Source organism: Paramisgurnus dabryanus, chromosome 4, assembly GCF_030506205.2.
Source record: "Paramisgurnus dabryanus chromosome 4, PD_genome_1.1, whole genome shotgun sequence".
Taxonomy (NCBI): domain Eukaryota; kingdom Metazoa; phylum Chordata; class Actinopteri; order Cypriniformes; family Cobitidae; genus Paramisgurnus; species Paramisgurnus dabryanus.
Window position 1 is genome coordinate 38,239,087 of NC_133340.1, and position 18,447 is coordinate 38,257,533.

The 18,447-nt window shown below is 36.9% G+C and overlaps 1 protein-coding gene across 2 annotated transcripts in view; it reads right to left on the reverse strand.

Moving 5' to 3' along the window:
- Window positions 1-18,447, reverse strand: part of dlc1 (DLC1 Rho GTPase activating protein) — a 132,065-nt gene that overhangs the window by 95,737 nt on the left and 17,881 nt on the right. For both annotated transcript variants that reach the window (XM_065254489.2, XM_065254490.2), the window contains exons 3-4: window positions 14,528-14,677; window positions 13,360-13,500 (exon numbers count right to left, since the gene is read on the reverse strand). In XM_065254489.2, coding sequence (XP_065110561.1) covers window positions 13,360-13,500; window positions 14,528-14,677 — 291 coding nt within the window. The remainder of the gene's footprint in view (window positions 1-13,359; window positions 13,501-14,527; window positions 14,678-18,447) is intronic.

The following is an 18,447-nucleotide window of genomic DNA, read 5'->3' on the forward strand; positions in this document are numbered from 1 at the left end:
GAGAATGCCCCAGAAAAATGTGCAAAAAATTCCGTGACTATCCCATGGATCTTTGTGAGATCATGTTGCTTCAAACCCATGACCTTTTGTGCTGCAAAAAGATAATTTTATATTTAAGTGAACTATTATATCTGTCTGCACATATTAAGGCATTTTTACCAACAAAAATGTAGACACTTAACCTTTAAAATACCCAATTTCTAAACAATAACCCTAATTTCTCCAAAGCTAAGGAAAAGTTCAGCCATGAAATTCCTATGCTTGTTAATGGGGCTGCTACAGATGTCTGGATAAAGCGTTGTCTTGCACCTAATCTGACTATGCAAGGGAACACACACACACCAGACACGTGCACATACATGCACAGAAGGGGCACGCATTCACACAGTTTATCTAAATCATTCATCCATAAACACAGATACACAACACAATCTGTAAATAAATCAGCAAATATCCTCCTATATATTATTTACGGCTAAATAACAACCGTAGCCAAGTCAGCTAACGGCAAAATAAGCCACATGCTGGCACACTGCAAGCTATCGACAGTAAATCATCCATACACACGAACATACGCATGCCAACACAAACACGACTCAAAACTATTGCTTAAAATATACTTGAACATTCTTTTGCAAGTAAAAAACCAAGACTAAGACCCCTCAACTCAAAATTCAGAAATAAAGTGTGCCATAAAGAACTTCGATTCAGTAGAAAGTCAACCATGTTATCATAGCGTAACCGTGCCCACCATAATAACACACTCTACATTCTTCTGGGTGTAGGCCGGTTGTTTTCTCTAATTCAAAGAAACATCTCAAGGTCAGCGACAGTAAAATACTATTAATACTTACAGGAGTTTCTGGCATACTCAGAATAACTTCATCTGTCAGAGCACTGTTATCATGTGCTATTCAAAACACAACGCCCACCGCCTTTATACAGTGGGAAGAGGCCCAGTACAAAAGAAGAAGGAAAGAAAGAACGAAAATAAAGAAAGAAACAAGAGAATCATTTGTGGGCAACCATCATAATTACTATCGCTCATATTTCGGTTAGCTGTGGCTCTTCCCATATGCTGGCTGAGCTGATGACATGAATGATAGCTCAAATCATGCGGGTTGTTGAGAAGAGGCATGCTTTAAATTTTCTTAGTGATTTGACTCGAAATTATGAAAAATACTAATACTAAAGAAAGGACCTGAACCACATCTAAAGCATTTGGGCTCCTTGACAAGGGTGAGTAAGCAACCCCCCCCCCCCCCCCAAAATATCCTACAGAAGCACCTGCCAAGACCTACATCACTGTAAAAAAAGTAAAAAAAAAAAAATTAAAGTTACCCTGTTGCCTTAAGTTAATTCAACTTTAATATACTAGTTGACATAACTTTTTTTAAGCTAACTAATATTTTTAAGTTGAATGAATTCAAAATTTAAAGGCAACCAGGTATTTTTAAATTGAACCAACAAATATTTTACAATTAACCTACAGTATAGCTAGTTTTGCATAGAAAAGCACACTTATTATTTTCTATGACAGAAATGTACAGTACACTGCAGCAAAAAGTTAAAACAATTTGGTTTTGCAAGTCAATTCATCATACAGTACTATTTTAAGTTTTGACTTGTAATAAGTTGACATAACTTTTAAAAACAAGTTAAAATTTTTTAACTTAATATATTAAAGTTGCCATGAAAATAAAATGAAAAACTGTCAGTTGTTTTGTAATATTGTGTTTTTTTACACATTACTTATCTGTGAGCTTCATTAATTAAAAAAAATGAATGTGCCCTTATAATCTTAAACAAAGACGCAAATCTTCTCCACTTCTCAAAAAAATCTCTATTTAGTTGTGCTCATATGCATGGCAGGTGGGTGGGGTCCGGGAGAAGATCGCTGTGATTAGCAATTAGCAACACGGCCCAACTTAAAATGATCAGATCTCGATGGACAAATTCAAATCCAGCCCTGCCTTATTTCATTTCAGAAGCCAGTTTCACTCGTATATACGTTACCACTTGGAAAATAAAGCAATCCCTACTACATTTCATGGCGACTTTAAGTTAAAGTAATATAGAAATATGTTGATTTGACATTAATGCTGAATTTTTTACATTGTAGTGTAAAATGGCATCCTCTTAAAGTCGGAAAAAGATTATATTGTGGTAATACGGCCCATTGCACTTGCCATTTTAGCTCTGGACCACCCAAGTACACGTGTCATATGTTACATTTCAGTCATGAGAGTGAGAGGTTTTTTGTATGCGAGTGTGTGTGTGCTTGAGCATGTGAATGTGTGTGCAAGTGTGTGTCCCATGTCGTTATGGGGCAGGACTAGGTCACATTTTTGGTTCTGCAAGGTCCCTGGGCACAGGTTGTCAGGGCATTAGGGATCAGAGGTCGTATCAGGTGTCCAACAAAAACACAACAAGGCAAAGCACTCAATTACACATTTACTGCATGTGTGAGGGACTACATAAACAAAAAGCAGAAATTACACCAGTTAGTGTGGGGTAGAATTACACAGATGTACATTTCTATTACTAGCCCTAACATAAGGTTGGTGGTTTTTTTATATTAAAAGTATATCTTTTAGGGGTGTAACAATACATCGATATGGATCGATACATCGATTTTATTTCTAACGAACCGATGCATCGATGCCAAATGTAAAGAAAAAATATTTGAGGTACCTTTATTTTGTCACTCTCCATGTCCTCATTCCTTGACATAGCGTCCATCTACGCATTTCCGCCAAAGTGGCATTTTTGTTTATTTTCATCTGCTAGCATACGCAAGTGAATGCGATGCAGCAACAAAGCAGTTGTAGCAGTGAAAACAAAACAAAGGAGATTTAGCAATGCATGTGATATTGTCCATGCAAAACGCAGTGTAATGAACTAAACATGTTGATCAGTTAATTTTTTTTAAAGACATTTTTTCAAAAGAGACCACTGCAGCACCTGTTTGACTGTTAGATCTGAAGTTGTGTGACAAATCAAATTCTTTTGTTTAACAGCTTTGTTTTTAATATTAATTTATTTTTTTATTTAACAGCTTTGTTTTTAATATTAATTTATTTTTTTAATTTAATTGTCACTATTGCACATTTTGGCACAAAATACTGAAAGACTTGGACTGATGCCATCATAAGCTTGATTTTATGTGACATTTTGACCCTCATTATTTATTTTTCTTTATTTAAAAAAGTGTATTTTTGTTGGTTTGTTGTTGTTAATGTTCCAATTGGGACAGAGGTTGTTCCATTTTCCAAGAGTTTAATTAAATGTGCATGTTATATATTTTGGTTACATTTGTAAGTAAAAATTTAGCTGCTTAACCAGGATCGTAATATAAAAATATTGATAAATTAATTAGATCGAATCATAATCGCATCGAAAAAGCGTTTGATGTATCTGCAAAAACCTAATCGCTACAACATCAATTTTGTATAGAATCTAAATTTAGGGCCCATCCCATTTGTACCCCCTTAAAATGAATAAAATTTTGAATGCCCTCGACAGTAAAGTCCCCTCAATGATGGAAGTGGGGGTTAAAATCTTTCCATATGAAATGGTACAGCATAGTATAGAAAGTAGCATAGCGAACATGCTCACCTACGTCACGCACAGCGTTGACGCATCTACCGTTCTCGCAAGGTATTCCGCGTAATTTAATCTCAAACTTCGTTTTAAGCCTACATCGGTCCTGACTACATTTTGAGGGTTGATTCTAGCAATCAGGGAAAATAGCAATCAGTCTTGGTCCCTAAAGTAATGGGACACCCTACACATGCACACGCAAAAGCAAGGGTTAGGGCAAAAATGTAGGGTAAGGGAATGGGCTCTAACTGTCCAATTTACACCCTTATAAACTTTGGTCCCTAACTTTTTCCCAAATGAATATATAAGGATAACCTACATCATAAACCTTCATGAAGATAAGCATGCTACTAATTTTCTAAACAATCAAAATAAAAAATGATAAACTTAGACTGCATGATCGGACATATTTTGGATCTTGAATGTCATGCAGATTTGGGAGTAGGAACTTTTGCAGTATTGTGGGCGGAAGTTGAGCAGGTTTACCAGCCACCAAGTCTGGTTAAGAATGTGCAGCTGGTCAGACTGGCCCACCCAAATATTAAGTGGGTAAGGTGTATGTGTATGTGTGTGTGTGTGTGTATGTGTGTGTGTGTGTGTGTGTGTGTGTGTGTGTGTGTGTGTGTGTGTGTGTGTGTGTGTGTGTGTGTGTGTGTGTGTGTGTGTGTGTGTGTGTGTGTGTGTGTGTGTGTGTGTGTGTGTGTGTGTGTGTGTGTGTGTGTGTGTGCATGTCAATCACTTTCAATGCAAAAGCCATCTTACTGCATTTTTTGCTGCTACAAACATGTTTTCTACAAATAAATGTGACGATAAAATAACTATATACATTTTTACGTTCGTCTACGTTTCTGGTTTCGGAAAACATTTTATTTAACACGTTTATAATGGACATTAATACGCACAGTTTGTAATGTACAGACACAGATGCTATCCATCCCCCGGTACCTCAAACATTTTCCATAACTAATGAAGACATTCCTGCACGTGCTCTAAGAAACGTGGGAAAAGCCTTCCCTCTCTTTTTTCCCGCAAGAATGTTCCCTCTCCACGGTGAGAACGCCCCCTTCTTCATCTCATAATAACTTCCATATGCTTCATGCGAGCCATTTGGGCAGGAAGTGATGTCAGTCGTCCCCCAGGGTGTAAAATGATGTAAACAGTATTCCTGACTCAACTATCCGAGCAGCAGCTAGTTTACGACTCTGTTATTCGGACGTTTTAAGTGAAATCCCAAACTAGACAGTTGCATAAGCAAAACTTTAATAAAAATTTAAGCACTTACATTTAAAAAAAAAAAAATGCTCTGTTTTGTCAACCCATATATGGGTCAAATACTGTATGGACAAACCCAACAGGTGGGATATAAATAAATAAATAAGGGTTGTTGTTACCCAACTATGGATTGAAACAACAACCAGCTGTTGGGCTATAAGCCAACATTTTTTAGAGTGTATGCAACTAAAGTCCAATATTCAAACTGTGTTCATGTAGCTCAAACAGCAAAACATTGAATTGTCATCTTAAAGGTTGTGGTTTCGATTTCCATGGAAAACACTGATCATCATGTATTCACTGTAAATGTCTTTGGATGGATGCATTTACCCAATGCATGTATTCTCATTAGGGTTTCATAACTCCTCCCAATCTTCATTTGATTCAGAAAAATATTTTTTTTAATGCTAAACAAATGTACTGTAATGTAAGTTATATGGTCGAAATGTTGATATTTTATCTAAAACATTACAAATGGAGATTAGGAACTACCATTCATACACACTTTAATTTTAAGTGTAAGCACATTCTCTGTAAAGTCACCAAACTCACAAGGGCTGTCATTTTCCCTTTTCCAGCCCTAATTGACTCTGTGGATTAGAAAAAGAGTCTGCATGCTAATCTCCATAATCCAGTATAATCCAGGCTCTGATAACAATGGAAGACTCTGAATTAGGCTGACGGCACTTTGGGAAAACACCAAATCACCTATGGAGCAGGATAAGGGTGCCATGCAGAGGGGCAAGAGGCTTATTACCCTGCTGGACACATTGCCTTGTATGTGACTAAGAAGGCAGTATATATGAAGAGTTTGGTTCCAAAAATTTGGTTAAAAAAATCCATTTTGACAAATTTGGTTTAAAAAAAAACTCTATACCAAGAAAGTGACAAGATGAAAACCTTTATTTTCTGTTACAAATCTTCACATAGCATTTTTAGGTTATAATAACATTTTTGCTATAATGCTATAAATCTATTGAATCAATATATAAATGTGCATTCATCTTCACCATGTTATATTCATTTAGTTGACTAGTGGTATGCACTGATTAAAAAATAAACATTAATGGCATTAATCAAAACACTTACTTTGTCATATTAAGAACACTTTCATTGCTGATGTCATCCCTAGAACGTCATCGCTGGACTTTTTCGACAGCGATCAGCTGTAAAAATTTTTGGTCCTGCTCGATTCGTTGACTTCAAGTAAATAATGGAAAGTTTTTCATAAGATCCCCTGGGGTCAATGTGTTAGCATGACAGAAGCTTGATGCTGTCATGTGAGAACAAGCACCAGCCGGCATTTTTCCTTCGCCCGAGTGCCTCGCACGTAAATTGTTCAATTTTGATGGTTTAAGTTTCTTCCCCGCCACAGAAAACCACCACAGGTTCATCAATGCCATCAAAATTACGATTTTGTTTTTGTTTGTTGTTCATGGATTACAAAGTAGATAAGGAAAACTAGGATCTGCATGCATTCAAAGCCGCGCCATTGTTGTTTAAAATGTGTGGAATGGTGTGCTGTGATTGGTTGAGCGGATTTATTGCATTCGGCAGAGAGGACTGGCATTTGTGGCGGTTTGGAAAAAAACGGGAGAAAAGATGACCGATTGACACGGCGGATATCGGATTTTGCTTAAAATTAAAAATTTACTTTTTAATGCTGACCTGATACAATACAGATTTTGGCATTAACTCGTTTTTAAACAAAAAGCATTTATTGTGTTATTATATACGTTTTGGCACCGAACTCTTCATATGTTTTTCTTTAGCAGTATATATGTTCCTCTTAACAAGCAATGTTGAATTCAAAACACTTTTAATAGCCGTCCAAACGTCTAGGCTAAAACACTGCAAAATTTGGGCTGACAGTGAACATTTCAAAAATGTCTAACCACAGTTTAAATCTATATATTACACATTAATTCTTTGAATAATTAGATTTGCTCATAAAATTGTATGCCATTTTGCTTCTCAAGTAAGTGTATCTTGTAGCAACATGCTCACTGCTAACCATCATCAATCTAAATACCATCATAAAAGTTTTACTGCATGATAATTTCAAATAATTGGGAAATTACTTTATTACATTAACACTTGTGCGTGTGTGTGTCTGTTTTTGTCTGCATGTGTACATGTATTGTAAATAACATCTGTTTCTATCACTGTGCCTGTGCACGTTTGCGAATTTTATCACGTTTGTGATTTATAGTTATTGATGTGCTCATATGCTGGAGACCCTGTCACGCACATTTCTTGACTAACATCATATCATTTAAATTTATGGTCAACAAATGCCTGCACTATGCTTTGGCTGCTGTCCTGTGTTTGATATACAAATATGACACCCATTCCGACGGATGAAAACCCCTTTGGACAGATAAAGTTCTTACGGCGAGGCCTCGGGGTACTCAAAGAAATATATTGAGTTCTGCTCATGCTGGGCCAATGAGCTATCAACACCGCACTGCGAGCCAAATACACCGAACATCTTGCGCTCCTGACAGGCTTGAGTTACGGGATGAAAGTAGGCCGATGCATTTATGTTTCTGCCTCATGTAAGCAGAGAATAAGTGAAAAGACGGTATTATGGTTATTATGAGCAAAGATGGCGTACAGGATAACAGATTAAGTTAATGCGCTCTCTCATGTTTGGACTGGTGATATAAAGCTCCGTTGAGATAAATGAATCTTGTTAGTCACAGACTACTGGAAATACTTATAGAAGACTGTGTGGAAAAGATTGGGATTTTTACAGTATGTACAGAATGAAGGGATATTTATGAGATGGCATCTCCAAAACACAAAAATCTCTTTCATTTTTTATCCTCTTACATAAATCAGAAATGTCAGAGCGGGCCTTTCTGATGAGTTAAATCAAATGATATCATTCCATTCATGTATCACGTCTGCTTTCTCTCTTGTTTTCTCCAAAACACAGACAGAGACAGAGCTCTTGTTTTGGGCCTTTAGAATGCCTGATACAGCACCCACGACCTTGAACATTTCGGAAAACAGCGATTTCCTGCCGAAGGTCAGAAAGAGGTTACTTTTTCCACATCCTTCTCTGAAAACAATCTGTCCTTGCTGTTTTGACACTTTATATCTCTCTCGCTCTCTCTCTCTCTCCTTAAATGCATCTGTAATGTAAAACGCCATACATCATTTTGTTCCTGTATGCAACTGGTGCATTATTCATGCACTTAGGCAATGTTCTAACAATTGAAATGAGGGTGCGTTGAATTATTAAATATGGGGGGAATATTAAACTACAAGCAATGCTGTTTGGGAGGCTAAATGGTATTTTGTGTGCTAGTGTCTACTTACATACTGTACACTATAGTGTAAGCTGAAGTTATAAGTAAAGGCTGGGTTTCATGATAACGATAACTATAACGTTAACTCTAATGATAACCCTACCGAGGGCCAACCTCACGATGTCTCTGATGAAGCCAATACAGAAGTAATTTAAACTGCAATTAATCGACTGCCCGCTAGCGGCTGGCTCCAAAAGGGAGTCAATTCCCATAGACCCCCATGTGAAAATAGCCAACTTTAAAGCAGGAAAAATATGTTTACAGCATGGTACATAAAATTTTTTTGGTCTGTATTTTGCCCTTCATGACAACTGTGAGGGGGGTGATTTTTTTTATAACTCATCCGTTTAACTCTTTCCCCGCCATTGACGAGATATCTCGTCAATTAAGAGAAAACGCTTCCCCGCCAATGACGAGATTTTCCGTCTTTCCGCAATACCGCTATTATCCACCAGGTGGCGCCCTTCCACAACTTTTTAAACCCGGAAGTATTGCCCTATGGCAAGCGGCTGAATGTCCGTGTCTGTTTTAAAGATCGCTCTGAATGGGATCTCTATGAAAAGTCCGTCACAAAAATGGAATTATCTCTGCTTTTTGCTCAAAATGTGATGTTTTTGCAGAAACCTACCCATATTCAAAAGCTGATTACAAAAGAACCACTAAAGGTAGGAGGAAACGTTTTTTTTTTTTGAAAGCAGAGGGTCTGTTCTTTCATTTGGTATATTGTATGTTTATATTTTTAAAGAAGAACATTTTCTGGAAGGCATTAAACTTTGGTGAAAATCATGAAAACCGCTGGCGCTGGCTGGCAACTTTTTTTTTAAAACGCTGGCGGTGAAAGAGTTAAAAATATTAAGCCTTAAAGGGATAGTTCGGGCAAAAAGGATATTAAACCCATGATTTATTCACCCCAAAGCCGTCCGAGATGCATATGTCCATAATTTTTCAGACAAACACATTTTCAGTTATTTAAAAAAATGTTTTAGATCTTTCAGTTAAGCAAAGGTAAAGTTATTGTGTCCATGTCCTTTAAGTCCAAAAAATGCATCCTTCACAAAATAAATCAAACGGCTCCACGATGATAAGCAAAGGCCTTCTGAGGGTAATCCGTGCCGTTTTGTTGTAGAAAATCCACATTTAAAACTTTATAAACGAAAATAACTAGCTTCCAGTAATGCTGCCATCTTAGTCACATCCGCATTCAAGATGAGAGCGTATGCAGTTTATAGAGGGTTCTGTGCTGCTGCTGTGTGCATAAGTTTTTTGTCATACGTCACTAAGAAAAGTGCGTACACTACGCTGATACTCTCTCCTGAATACGGAGGAGTCTAAGATGGCGGTGCTACTGGAAGCTAGTTATTTTCGTTTATAAAGTTTTACTGCAATGGAATAACCCTCAAAAGCCGTTTGGATCTCTTTGGGGAAGGATATATGTACTTTTTTTAACTTGAAGGAGCTGGACCCCATAACTTTACTGTTTAGCAGCTGAAAGATACAAGACATTTTCTAAAATAACTAAAAATGTGTTTGCCTGAAAAATGATGGACATATACATCTCGGATGGTTTCGGGCTAAGTAAATCATGGGTTTAATATCATTTTGGCCGAACTATCCCTTAAAAGTTCTGCGTAATTAAGGGCGTGGCGACTTGAGTGATGGTTGAACAGCCACTGCTATCACTACAGTCGAGCTAGGCGGGCATTGTTTTAGCAACCAGCCACCTCAGCGTTACCCACGTCCTGCCTCTTTACCCATTTTCGGATATCTGGGAGTGATGCAAGGCCAGGATGGCGATGGCAGGCACTGCCTATATTGGCTTTAAAAAAGATCTTCAGAAACCTATGGGTGATGTCACGGACACTACGTCCATCTTTTTTACAGTCTATGGTTTTTACATGTCATCTTTATGGATAAGTAGGCAGTTCTCATCCAGACTAAACTGGATTATGGAAGAGAGTTCATTTAGTCACAGCACCTGTGTGTTTGCCAGAAGGTCAGAAGGTTCACCACAGAGTACACTTACACTACAAATACTTCAAACAGGCAACTAAGACTCAAAAGATCTCATTATTCTGTGACATAACTTCTCTATATTTACCTTTACGTCATCCTGGCCGTAAAGACTTTGAAAAGACGGCACGTACGCAGCGAATACCATCAGATAGATTCACCGAGCATAACTTTGCTTTAAATACTCTGTGTTGTTCTACTCTACTTCAAAAACTGAAATCCAGATTGAACGCACAGTGACCTCGTCAATAATCATTAATCTGGACATTCGCTGCCACTTTTACACAATGGCCACGGGTGACATACATTTCAGTGAAGGGTAGTCGCAGATATTTAGTTTGCCACGCTCCATCTCCATTTAAAGTACCTTAGCAACGGCAAAGGGGTTTGCGTGCAAACGATGCATACGTGCTATTTAACCTTAGCATGTGTGTGCAAGTACATGTGTTTGAATCGCCAGGCTTTTTATGTGTTTACCTGGGACATTTTTGTAACCCTGTGAGTAATGGCAAGAATGAACAAACAGAAAGGTGTGCAAGCGGACGCTCGCTCACGCCTAATAGTCACAGACACTGAAAAAGCGTCAACGTAAACAGTAGTTACTCCTGTAAACATGACTTTATCCATGCGTCTGTTTGATGTCACGTGTGTTCTGCACGACGATGTCTTCATGTGTGTCTGCGGGTACCTGCTCAAACATGTAAGCTTGCATTCCCTTTGCTATACATTAAGGCATTTGAATGGTCCTCTCCTTCTCTCTCTGTCTGTTTCCATCTCTCGTCTCCTTGACCTTTCTCTGAGCACTCTGCTACGTTGACCCATTAATCAAGATTAAAGGATAAATCTATTAGTTTGCTTCATTTTTTTCCATGACCTCAGTCAGGATGGCTACAGAATGAAAGATAAGACAAAGAGGATCAAATTAAGATAAGGAAGAAATCTGGGTAAGGACTGCACTTATCAACTTCAAAGGGTCTCGGATTAGTCTCACCTTTAAATTATCTACATTTTATACTTTTAAATACACTGTATGGACAAATGCATGAGAACATCCCCTACCAATGAACCAGTTTGGAGTAATTTTTGTTAATAGGAAAATATATACAGGGAAATTAGACAAAATTAGAATCAGGACATTCTCAAAAATACAAAAGCAGTCAGTGGGCTAAAGAAGGCATACTAGTACCTAACAAACATAAACATATACAGTATGTATTCACAGTAAATGGTGCTTATTAGGACCTTTAGTGACAGCTTTTGTACCATTATTTATGAGAGTGTAGAAACGAAGACTTTAGATATTAAAGTTAAAAATTCATAATTTTTGACTGTGTAATTTTATGGTGTAGCATTACAATTTGTATTATTAGAAATCCTGTATTATTTCAAAAGGTGGTTTCCTCATATGTTTGTGTTTGTTTGTGGCATAAGGGGTTAAAATGCTTGTCAATTATTTCTTTATCACACGTTTCATCTCATGCACTTTAAAGTGACTGAGTTGATTTTGAAGAGGGGATTGAAGTGTTCACCATTATGACAGCTTTCTATATGTTGAAAAACAATGTAAACACTAAATGAAAGGGGTGTTGTGGCAGTGCCGGCGCCAGTCTGAAATACCGAGGGGGGAGATCACATGAATGCATATAATTCTCCCAAAATACATATAGCTTTGGTACATTCCTTAGGTTTAACGCGTTATAAACAAACATCCCGGTAATACAACCACAAAAACTACAGCTATAGCGAGCAACATACATAGCTCTGAACAATCTAACTATACGAAGGAAAAAAAAACAATTTATATATACAGTATATAAAAATTTTACGTAATGTTAGTTTGGGGGAACACGCTTAGTCAAGTGACCAATCAAAATTTGACCTTGGCTCACAGACCGTCCTTAACTAAAATATTGCTATTTTAGCTTATTATTCACTCTAGAAAGTCAATATGCTAGGCAAATGTGATTTTTAAATACCACATTTTATCATTAAAATCCCATTCAACATGAATGGTGATCTGAGGGGGCGGGAAAGTGTTGGTGAGGGGGCAACGCCTCCCGTGGCACTGGCCCTGTGTTGTGGTGCCAACAGCCACTTTACTGCATAGCATCTCTCTCTCTCTCTCTCTCTCTCTCTCTCTCTCTCTCTCTCTCTCTCTCTCTCTCTCTCTCAGATTGTATATAGCTCCTGAAACATAATAATGACACCCTTTACCATCTGCCAACTTCCACCAGCTAAAACACACAGGAACATTTCTTATGATCTTTTCTCTGTGGTGTATGTGCATGTACAGAACAGTATGTGCGTACTATATGTTAGAAAGACAGAATGTGTATTTTTGTGGCATTTATGTGAAAGCCTTTGCCATAACATGCTCAACTTAACATTTCAGAGGCAAACAAGATGTTTTAAGTGTCAGTGAGAGGCAGGGAAATGCAGGAAAAAGCGAACAGAATATGTTTATGTCTGTATATGTTGGTAACAGTGAAAAATATGTTAGTAAAAGAAAACTAAAATGCAGTAAGGTAAGTATATGTGTCAGTAAGTGAATGTGGGGACGAAAATAAAAGATGGGGTTGTTTATCAATGTCAGAAATCATGATGGCTCCTAGATCCAGATGATTTAGACAAATAAGATGTGTTTCTTAAAAATTTTTTTTTACTGGAACAACATTAATAGAAAAAAAACATCTTTCCTTACACCCTATACCTACTATATATCTAAGCATAGCCTATATCAGTGTGGGAGAGTATGGTGATAAGAATGGCATACAAGCTGCTAACTCTGACCCTATACCTAATTCTAAATATTTCATATTTGGGTAAACTATTCCTTTAATACATACGCTTGTACCTATATGCGTGGCTAGTTCCCCAGACAGCAGACAACTCTGGGCCAGATCCGGACCAGATCTTGCTGAAGTCAGCAGATCCGGTACGGATCAGGCAAGGAGTCGTCTGTGTAGGCCTATGTCCCATCGAACCAGTCCACCACAACGCACACACTCAAAGAACCTTCACAAAACTAGCTTTTTTTCAAACTAATTAATATGTTCCATTAATAACTTTATGTGATACTTTATTCATTTAATTTTATTTATATAAAAAAAATCAAGAACAAAGATCCACTTGACACCTTAGGTCTGATGTAACTAACCTCATTCTTTGGTCTTGCTCCGGATATTCCTGAAGGTCCTGATGAAGACAGTGATGATGAAGAGCGATATATTGGAGTGCTTAAAGACTGGGAAGAGGCTGAAAGACTTCCTGATGAATCCAGTATTTCTATATCAACTTCCTGTTCAGGACAAGAGAAACAGTGCCTTAGTATAAAAATCAAATGTCTATCTGTAACTTAAGGTTAGATCATTTGATGCCACATACTAATGTTTAAAGTAGATGTTCAGCACTCATAACTCCAGGAAAATACTTAAAGGGATAGTTTATGCAAAAATGAAATTTCTGACATCATTTACTCACCCTCAAGTTGTTACAAACTGGTTAAAATGTATTTGAAATATTTGTAATCAAACAGGAAGCAAAAGCACCATTGACTTCCATAATAGAAATTAATAATACTTTGGAAGTCAATGGTGCTCAAAAACAGTTTGGATGCATTGCTCAAAATATCTTTTTGTTCTTACAGGTACACCACAGTTTTTAATAATTTACTATGATCTTACCTCAACTTAGATTAATTAATACATATCCATCTTTTTTCAATGTGTTCACTTAATCGTTGTACAGCACGTCATGAATGTGTTAGCACTTAGCCTAGCCCCATTCATTCCTTAGGATCCAAACAGGGATGAATTTACAAGCCACCAAAAACTTCCATGTTTTCCCTATTTAAAGACTTACACAAGTTACACAAGTAGTTACATGAGTAAGTATGGTGGTACAAAATAAAACGTGATGATTTTTTTAAGTGGATAAAAATGAGAACAATATTATGTAGCGGAAGAGCACTTAGTTTGCTTCACTTCTCATTTTTTGAATCCATTTTTTACAGGGAAAATATGGAAGTGTTTGGTGGCTTCTAAATTCATCCCTGTTTGGATCCTAAGGAATGAATGGGGCTAGGCTAAGTGCTAACACATTCACGACGTGCTGTACAACGATTAAGTGAACACATTGAAAAATATAGGTATGTATTAATTCGTCTAAGCTGAGGTAAGAACATAGTAAAATATTGAAAAACTGTGGTGTTTTCCATTAAGGGTGTGTAAATGGTGACAATTTTTCCATTTTTAGGTGAACTATCCATTTAATAACTAAGTGTCACATAAATAAAAGATGATGATGATTGGTGGCATGCTACTAACAGAGATGATGCGCCTTTTGAGGTTGGGCGTGCCATTGAGGGAGGAGCTAAGAGCATTCTCAATCTCCTGGTCCAGTTGATCCAACTTCATTAATAAAAGAACCATGGAGTCCAAATGTGACCTCTCCTTCTCTCTCTCTTCCCGTGAGGACTGAAATGAGAAAAGCAGTGCTTTAATCAGATTTGTAATGTAATCGAGAAACATAATCTCAACATTAGTCTGAATGCTCACAATTTTTAAAACATACGTCATGTCGGCAGACCATGCGCCAACTCGACGGGACTTTTCCATGTGAGTCACTTTAAAAACACTTGAGATCTAAACGAATCTCTTTTATTGTAGTCTTAGTAGCAGCTATTGCTACCAAAGTAAAAAAAAATTCAAAAAATTACAATTATATTAGCATTTTCTCATCTTTATATACGTTCAAACCAATTTAGTGTTATTTTTTCTTTTATGAGAAATGAAGATTAAAGAAAACAAATTATACTTTATTTTGTTATTTTTATACTAGTATATATAAATACATCTATTTCAATAATTGTTCATCACATTTCACCATGTAATGTCAGAGTTTTTGCATCTAAACAACCATGAATTAGTGAATAAAATACTAAAGTGGCTACACAGCCAGATGAGTGAGGGAGTGAAAGAGAGAGATAGACAGAAGCTGTAATGCTACTCAAGCATGGAGGAATGATGCTGGCACTTGCCCTGTGACTGAACTAGGCCTGTGCAAACAGCCCCACACAAAGCAAGGCAGTGTGTAGAAGGCTTGCGTAGCTTGTTCTGGTATTTACCCTTCATACATGCTTGTCTATCACATGCACACAACACGCAGGGCGAGAGAAAAAGAGACAGCGTTCTTACAACGAGCGAATCACAATAAAATCTATTCTTCAAAGACATGCTTGATCTTTACACACTGCTGAAGACCGGCCTGAATTTCCATGTAAACTGGATTATGCTGATTGGTACCAGTTTAGCTTGTGGACAAGCATAACGATGTTGCCTGGTCCAGCAGCATGGTCTTGGTCATGCTCATGAGCTCATAGCATTTGGCTATGGTGTGTTAGTTTCATAACTTGACCTTCACAATTTTAGCTAAACTTATATTGGCTTAAATTATGACTATAGGACACATGGATTGCGCACAAAATTACATGAAGTACAACTGCTTTATTGTTAAAACACTACGTTTTATTTAGTATGTGGGGGTGAATTATACATTTCGGATTCATTTTCATTGTATGTTCTTTGACCTATGACGTAATCATAGCAACCAATACCATAATTTATGTATGCATTGCTCAAAAAGTACAATGAAATCACAGGGAATACATTTCTTGGTATTCAAATCACTAAAAAGCCATAGATTTCTGGTATTTTTAATATATTTACTTTTTTGAATTTGGCAGCTCATCAGCTCGCTCCATTGAATGCACACTTGAAAATCTAGCTGGAAGTTTTTTTATACAAAAAAAAAAAAAAAAATGCTTTGTTGCTTCAACCCGTAGTTGGGTAAAATATAATATATAATATAAATAACCCTATGCTCGGTTGTTGTTACCCAACGATGGGTTGAAATAACCCAGCATTTGGGTTGAAATTAACCCAATGGGGTTTTCCATATTTACCAATTTATGGGTTAAAAAACCCAACAATTTTTATAATGTATAGTTTTTCGAGCACTATGAATTCAGACGTATAACTTGCCTTACATACTAATTTTCGCCGACTATGTAGTATGAAAGTAGGCAATTTTTTGCAGTATTTGCTTCTTGCACACATTGTACATTTTTATTAATTTAATAGCTATACGCGGGGCCGGATTATTCATAGACGGGATTGGGTGAGTGTCCTGGGGAACAAGGCAATATGGGGGCACAAAGGGCTCCAGACTGCGACCAAAATGTTTTTTTACAAGTGTCGCGCACATGCGATCACCAGTGACAGAAATACGGAATACGCAATCGGGTTTCAACTTCCTATTCTGAAAGTTTCATCAATTGTGCATAATGACATGTGCAGCAACTGCATAGAGTTAAGTCTATTTAGTATTTTTTAGTATTGCAGTTATTTTGGGAAAATTTAAGTAATTATATATATATATATATATATATATATATATATATATATATATATTAATCCGGGCCTGGCTATACTGTACACTCAAAGAAAGCAAATAACCCAAATAAAATTTGGATAAACCCAATTGCTGGATTTCAATTAACCTGGGTTGTTTAAACCAGTGTTCTTCAACCCCGGTCCTCGAGGACCCCCTTTCAGAATGTTTTAGATGTCTCCTTAATTAACACACCTTATTTAACTCAGTAGCTTGTTAGGGTGACATTCTGGAAGGAGGCTGATGAGTTGGTTCAGATATTTTAAATAGGGAGACATCTAAAACTTTCTGGAAGGGGGTCCTCGAGGACCGGGGTTGAAGAACACTGGTTTAAACCAATAGTTGGGTCAAATTTAATTTTTTAGCTTCACTTAACCCAGAGTTTGGTTTAATTATTTTATTCAACAACTCAGTTTTTATAGGAGTATGGCTAATGCAAATGAGCCCATCAATGATGAGACAAATGGATAGAAATACTCAAACACTTATTGCCGTGAGGATCAGCAGCAAAATTTTACTATATTATATATACCAAAAACTAAAAATAAACCTCACACATGTTCTCAAGATTCCTTATTTTCCTCTTTTATGAGCATGTGTTTGTGTGTGTTTATCTTGTGCTAATGTACAGCATCTGGACACAAAATATGGTGTTTGTTATAGATTACAGTTTAATCTTGGTCTGCAGAATCAGTCCCAACTGACTCGGTTCAAAATCAGCAAACAACACACCAAACACAGTCACAGGCTATTTGTCATCTCATATCTATTTTTGGAAACACACCTACTCAGTTAAATTCTTGATATAAATATGCAATCTAAAAATTTTGGGTTGTTTTTAAACCCATGGTTGAGTCAACCCATGGTTAAGCCAAATATAGACATTTTATACTGTAGGTTTCTTTAAAACCATGGGTGGGCATTCCTGGTCCTGGGAGGCACAGTCCTACAGAGATTAGTTCCAATCCTAATCAAACACACCTGAATTTCATTTCCACTACCTGAAGATTTCAATTAGATTTCCCAGTGTTTGATTAGGGTTAGAGCTTTGCAGGACTGTGGCCCTCCAGGACCAGGAATGCCCACCACTGATTTTAACAGTTGGGTTTTTTACAAACTATGTGCTGACACCCAGCGTTCTTTAGAGTGTGAAATATGTACAATTAGACAAATGTAAAGTTTTTTTGTATTTCACACAAATTTCTATAAATAGTTTTTATCCGTGGCACAACTTTCTTTTCCGTGTCATTTTATGTATTGTTTTGCTCATTGTTTTTTCCTGTTTTTAAATCATTGTCGCTTGGATTTGGGGTTAGATTTTGGGTTAAGGTTAGGATTAATTTTGTGTATTGGTTTCTACATGTTTTTCTTCCGATTTTAAAACTATTTTTGCTTGAGGTTTAGGTTAGGATGTCTGCAATGTAACAGAAAGTGATTCTAACCCCAACCCCAAGCAACAGTCAAAAAAAAAAAAAAGATAAAACTATGAGAAAACAATACATAAAATGACACAGAAAAGAAAGTCGCGAAAAACTTTTTATAGAAATTCGTGCTCAATGGCACGATAAAGACAGTCATGCTCAATGGCACGAACAAAGGGGAAAATTCTGTACTGAACACTAATAAATTAATCAAATATTTTGTGACTATAACATGACTTGCCATAAGTATATAAACGACACAAACATGTAGTGAATCATGAATTAAACAGTGTTGTAAAAAGTGTTGCATGACTCGCTCCTCCCGCAGCTCGTAACTCCTCCTTTTGAATTTTTTGTACGTTATCGGAAAGAAT